The following is a 6,231-nucleotide window of genomic DNA, read 5'->3' as shown; positions in this document are numbered from 1 at the left end:
AATCTATATACACTGAGCTTTTCCACATCAACGCTAGGCCGCCGCTGTACCCAATAGGATTCACTGTCATGATCCTATCATAGCCTAGCCAGGTTTGAATATCTACCAAAACGTCTCGCTTGTTCTTCGTCTCCATCAAAAACAAAATTTCTGGGAAATGTTCTTGTCTCATCTCCCATAGTCTTGGAATCACCAGATCTTGTGCACGGCCCAAGCCCTGGCAATTCCAGCTAATCATCGTCATTTAGATATTGGGCGGTCCCTCATTTGGGACCACCAATGGTTTCTTAAACCTTGCAGAGCTTTGAGATGGCTCAACATCATCATTCGCCTTCCTTTTCGGATCTGACACTACACCTTCTCCAATTTGCACTCCAGAATCTCTGTCTGGAATCATGACAGCTTTACCATTGCCCTTGCGTTTAAAAGTACCTGGCCGTCTACGAGGTTTAGCTTTCTTCAAGGGAGTCCCGGAAGTACTTGTTTCTGCGAAACCCGTACTAAAACCCGTTGAACCCACCTGAGAGAGAGCAGAACAAACGGCACTACTTGAGCATTAAGAATTGGCAAATCAGAAACCACTTTTCCGGATTGTAAGACCCTTGACCCTGCTGCAATCGCCGACGCCATCAACTTCACTGGATTTGAGTTTGGTTTCATCTGAACACTGAAGTCATAAACAATCCCTTTTCCTTTGTCTACCTCATTAGTAACTGAAGGAGCTGTTTCTAACATCAGGCAAGTCTTCCTCCCTATCGGATCATTCCTTAACTCTTCTATAGATTTCCTCACTCTTTCAGCTCTAGCCAATTTTTCAGGACCATCTGCAACCATTAGATACATACGCATATCATCAAGAACTTCCGGTGCAATCTTAGGCTTTCCTGAAATAGGCTCCAATCCTAGGAGGTCTTCAGGGATGAGTCCAAACCGAGGATCAGAAGCAGGGAGACTATCAGAGATACCAATCCCTTTATTTCCAGTTGAAGAAGACTCAACTGCTAGAACCGGATCCAGCGACTCCTTCTTGAAAAAAGGGCACTGACTTTGCTCATGAGTGAGTCTTTGACAAGTATAACATCTTTTCTGAAGTCTTTCATAGTCATACAGAATGTTCACCACCTCACCACCTGGCAAAGTCACCTTTTTTGATCTCCTGAGCGGTTTTGCAACATTAAACCTGACTAAAACCCTGATGTAATCTTTGGTTTGAGGTTTATCTGGATCGAAGGCCAATTCAACCACCTGGCCTGCAAAGTCCCCAAGAGACCACAGAGCTTTGAAAGTATAGTGATTAATTGGGATGTTTCTCATCTGAACCCACACCATAAAGTATTGAAGATAATCTGCTGGAGGTCTTTCCACCCATCTCTCCAAAACAATCGGCCATAACCGAAACGTATGGACGCCTCTGTTGAGGATATCCAAAAGATCATGTTCATACGCCCCTGACTCTGTCGTATAGTTGCCATTTTCTAGGCATCTCGAGAATCAATTCAGACATCCTCTGACATGACGGATTAAGGAGGCGTCCCACCAAGCTTAGTGAGTTCCTTGCTGTAGAATAATACTCTGGCTTGTCCGGGAAAACGAACGGAACATCTTCTTCTTCTTCCAACGATAGATTTAACAGCTCTTTATCAAGATGAGACGACATGACTATCACTTCAAATCTTGATAAATAACAGGTCAACCACCAACTTCTACGGTCTTGAAATTAACTTGATCGAAGAAAATTCTTGAAGAACACGATGAACAAACACTAGAATTTTCTGAAATCAGGTTGGAAACCAGCGAAAATATCTAAAAAAGGTTTCTTTCTTAAAAGGAAACGTGTATAATTTGCCACGAAGCCCCACTATGCTATGCGGTGTACAATAGCAAACAGGGAGATAAGCCAAAAAGAGGGAGCCAGCTATTTTACGCCGAGAGAGAAATCGTTTTTAGTTTTGGCCTATGTTAATTCTCCATCTGTTTACCGCTTGTGTTTTTGTCTTCAGTTTGACTGTTTTTTATTCGATTGTTAAAATTATTTATACTAACTATAGTTAGTTCTTGAATAAGATTACAATGGAGGATAAGGAAAAAAAGTAAATATAATTCCTGTATTCAGGATGAAACGAAAGTATTGATTGAATTATTTGTGGAGGAAATTAAACGTGGATGGCGTGATTTTAGTGGTATAATAAACAAATCAACAGTAGAAAATAAAATACTACAAGTCCTCAATGAAAGAGTTGGATGCCAGAAACTCCACAAACATTATCAAAGCAGGATAAAGTTTTTGAAAAACCTATACAATAGCTATGTTGATCTTCAACGTAATAGTTCTGGATTTGGATGAGATTTTGAAACAAAAAGGTTTACAGCTTCTGAAGAAGTGTGGCAAGGATATTTGAAGGTATTTTTTTTATTTTACATAAAAGTTTGATATTGTAGAAAATCATTATTGTATTTCTTATGTATGTTTATAAAAATGACAGGCACATCCAAACTATAGTTAGTTCAGTAGAATAAAATTATTTTCCAGCCACCATTGTTGACCATTGTGTATTATTATTCTACAAATTGCTTTGTGTTTTGACTTCTTTTTTTGACTTTCGTCATTTGATTTTTGCTAGCTTGTGTTTTTTGTCTTCAGTTCGATTGTTAATTATTTATAGTAACTATAGTTAGTTCTTGAATAAGATTACAATGGAGGATAAGGAAAAAGGTAATTATAATTCATGTACTCAGGATGAAAGGAAAGTATTGATTGAATTATTTGTGGAGGGAATTAAACGTGGATGGTGTGATTCTAGTGGTATAATAAACAAGGCAACGGTAGAAAATAAAATATTACAAGTCCTCAATGAAAGAGTTGGATGCCAGAAACTCCACAAGCATTATCAAAGAAGGATAAAGTTTTTGAAAAACCTATACAATAGCTATGTTGATCTTCAACGTAATAGCTCTGGATTTGGATGGGATTTTGAAACAAAAAGGTTTACAGCTTCTGAAGAAGTGTGGCAAGGATATTTGAAGGTATTTTTTTTTATTTTACATAAAAGTTTGATATTGTAGAAAATCATTATTGTATTTCTTATGTATGTTTATAAAAATGACAGGCACATCCAAACCATCAGTATATGCTTTATGATTCACATGAACAGTTTGAAGATTTGAAGATAATCTTTGATGGTACAACTGCCAATGGTGGCAATTATCTTCTGTACCATTGGCAGTTGTACCATTGGCAGTTGTACCATCAAAGATAATCTTCAAATCTGTTCATGTGAGTCATAGCGCATATACTGGTGGTTTGGATGTGCCTGTTATTTTTATAAACATATATAAGAAATACAATAATGATTTTCTACAATATCAAACTTTTATGTAAAGTAAAAAAAAAATACCTTCAAATATCCTTGCCACACTTCTTCAGAAGCTGTAAACCTTTTTGTATCAAAATCCCATCCAGATCCAGAGCTATTACGTTGAAGATCAACATAGCTATTGTATAGGTTTTTCAAAAACTTTATCCTGCTTTGATAATGCTTGTGGAGTTTCTGGCATCCAACTCTTTCATTGAGGACTTGTAGTATTTTATTTTCTACCGTTGCCTTGTTTATTATACCACTAGAATCACACCATCCACGGTTAATTCCCTCCACAAATACACTACAAGAAAACAGCGACATACTGAGGGAAAAAATCGTCGGTATGTCGTCGGAATAACGCTATTCCGACGACATACCGACGAAAAAAGTCCTCGGAAATAACTCCTCGGAAATTCATTTTTCCTCGGAAATCCCTCGGAAATTTCCGACGAAATTCCGAGGAAATGAATTTCCGAGAAAATTCCGAGGACCACAAGTTCGTCGGAAAGTCCTCGGAATATTCCGAGGAAGATGTCGTCGGAATATTCCGAGGGATACACTTCCTCGGAATATTTCCAAAATTTAAAAAAATATATAAATTTATTTTTTTAAATTGAAATTCGAAAATAAAAAATTAAAATTGAAATAGAAAACATATTTAAAATACAAAAATAATAAAATAGTTTTTATAAATAAAAAAAATGTTTTATAAATACAAAATTAGTTATAATAAATATAAATATTTTATAAATATGAAATCATCTTTTTATAAATACAAAATAGTTTTTATAAATACAAAAAATAATAAAATAGTGTTTATAAATCAAAAAAATGTTTTATAAATACAAAATTAGTTTTAATAAATATAAATATTTTTATAAATATGAAATCATCTTTTTATAAATAAAAAATAGTTTTTATAAATACAAAAAATAATAAAATAGTGTTTATAAATAAAAAAATGTTTTATAAATACAAAATTAGTTTTAATAAATATAAATATTTTATAGATATGAAATCATCTTTTTATAAAAATAAAATAGTTTTTATAAATACAAAAAAATAATAAAATAGTGTTTATAAATCAAAAAATGTTTTATAAATACAAAATTAGTTTTATAAATATAAATATTTTTATAGATATGAAATCATCTTTTTATAAATACAAAATAGTTTTTATAAATACAAAAAATAATAAAATAGTGTTTATAAATCAAAAAAATGTTTTATAAATACAAAATTAGTTTTAAAATATGAAATCGTCTTTTATAAATCCAAAAATCAAATTTATATACAAAAAACGTTTTTTATATTTAAAAATAGTTTTTATAAATACAAAAATAAAAAAATAGTGTTTATAAATCAAAAAAATGTTTTATAAATACAAAATTAGTTTTAATAAATATAAATATTTTTATAAATATGAAATCATCTTTTATAAATCCGAAAATCGAATTTATATACAAAAAACGTTTTGTAAAATCGAATTTATATAGAAAAACGTTTTGTAAATACAAAAATAATAAACAATTTATAAAAAAATTCTAAATCAATTCAACACAACCAAATCACAATTCTAAACCTATTACACAACAAATCACAATCCTACCCAATCACCCTAACAAAAATCTATCAAAAAACTTCTAAAATCATCAAATCTACTTAAGAACCTAACAAATAGGACATAAGAGAGTGGAATAAGGTCCTTACATGATTTGTAAGGGAATGGAGAGGAGTCGCCGGAGATATCGTCGCGAGAGAAGATGGAGAACGCCGGAAGGAGAGAGAGATCGCCGGAGAGGAAGAAGAGAGAAATGGGGAAGAAGATGCGTTTCGAGTTTATAAAACCTAGGGTCCGACGGATATGTTCCGTCGGAATTTCCTCAGTATTTTTAATTTCAATTTTCGCGAAATATTTGGCGGCTTGTTTGCCCGGTTAAATGAAAATATTCCGAGGAAATTCCGACGGCCACTTAAATATCCGTCGGAATTTCCTCGGAATATTTTCATTAATTCGAGGAAAAAGAATATCATGTGCATGTATTTCTATTAATTTATATTGTTCCTCGGAATTTCCTCGGAATATTCCGAGGAACACATGTTTGGGGTTTCAAAACATCAAATTTTTTTGCCCTATATCATTTCTTATACAAATGCAATGCATACCATTGAGAAATCTTTGTATAGATGATCATAAACCATGAAATAACAAAATTTCAAAACGAATTGTAAGTATTCCCTTTACCGTTCATTAAAGTGTATAAGTGTTTCTCTTATGTTGTGGGGATTTCGTTCATACAATCGGAAAAGTGTTATATAAGTGTTTCACTTAAACAAATTTTTGACTTCATAATCAGTCTAAGACACTTAATAGGGGTTATATAAGTGTTATTCAAACCACAAAACGTTGTTTTCGGTTTAAAAACCCTACTTCCTCGGAAAAGCCTCGGAATATTCCGAGGAAATTCCGAGGAAAAACAAGTGTTCCTCGGAATTTCCTCGGAATATTCCGAGGCTTTTCCGAAGAAACGGAAACCCTAAAAGCAAAGCCCTGAATCGTCGGAAAAGCCTCGGACTATGCCGAGGAAATTCCGAGGAACACTTGTTTTTCCTCGGAATTTCCTCGGAATATTCCGAGGCTTTTCCGAGGAAGTAGGGTTTTTAAACCGAAAACAACGTTTTGCGGTTTGTATAACACTTATATAACCCTTATTAAGTGTTTTAGACTGATTATGAAGTCAAAAAATTGTTTAAGTGAAACACTTATATAACACTTTTCCGATTGTATGAACGAAATCCCCACAACATAAGAGAAACACTTATACACTTTAATGAACGGTAAAGGGAATACTTACAATTTATTTTGAAATTT

The 6,231-nt window shown here is 33.3% G+C and overlaps 2 protein-coding genes across 2 annotated transcripts; one reads left to right on the top strand and one right to left on the bottom strand.

The window, feature by feature from the left end:
• Nucleotides 1-244: 244 nt before the first annotated feature.
• Nucleotides 245-1,657, bottom strand: LOC103848097. Its single transcript, XM_033273467.1, has 3 exons — nt 1,445-1,657; nt 601-1,314; nt 245-520 (listed from the first exon to the last, which is right to left on the bottom strand). Exons 1-3 carry the CDS (start codon nt 1,655-1,657, stop codon nt 245-247), a joined length of 1,203 nt encoding a protein of 400 aa, XP_033129358.1.
• Nucleotides 1,658-2,646: 989 nt separating this feature from the next.
• LOC117125956 (uncharacterized protein At2g29880-like) lies at nt 2,647-3,257 on the top strand. The gene is made up of 2 exons (XM_033272983.1): nt 2,647-3,024; nt 3,108-3,257. The coding sequence occupies exons 1-2, from the start codon at nt 2,695-2,697 to the stop codon at nt 3,255-3,257; spliced, it is 480 nt and encodes a 159-aa protein (XP_033128874.1). The 5' UTR covers nt 2,647-2,694.
• The last annotated feature ends 2,974 nt before the right edge of the window (nt 3,258-6,231 follow it).

The sequence above is a fragment of the Brassica rapa genome, chromosome A06 (assembly GCF_000309985.2).
Source record: "Brassica rapa cultivar Chiifu-401-42 chromosome A06, CAAS_Brap_v3.01, whole genome shotgun sequence".
Lineage (NCBI taxonomy): Eukaryota > Viridiplantae > Streptophyta > Magnoliopsida > Brassicales > Brassicaceae > Brassica > Brassica rapa.
This window is presented reverse-complemented; position numbering and strand designations above follow the sequence as displayed.

Bases quoted from the DNA above. Each gene is read 5' to 3' on its own strand.
- LOC103848097 (XM_033273467.1), bottom strand. From the start codon at position 1,657: ATGTCGTCTCATCTTGATAAAGAGCTGTTAAATCTATCGTTGGAAGAA. The intron at 1,315-1,444 runs GTATGAACATGA...GTGTGGGTTCAG, and splicing joins TATACGACAGAGTCAGGGGC to ATGAGAAACATCCCAATTAA. The intron at 521-600 runs GTCTTACAATCC...GCTCTCTCTCAG, and splicing joins CGATTGCAGCAGGGTCAAGG to GTGGGTTCAACGGGTTTTAG.
- LOC117125956 (XM_033272983.1), top strand. From the start codon at position 2,695: ATGGAGGATAAGGAAAAAGGTAATTATAATTCATGTACTCAGGATGAA. The intron at 3,025-3,107 runs GTATTTTTTTTT...TAAAAATGACAG, and splicing joins TGTGGCAAGGATATTTGAAG to GCACATCCAAACCATCAGTA.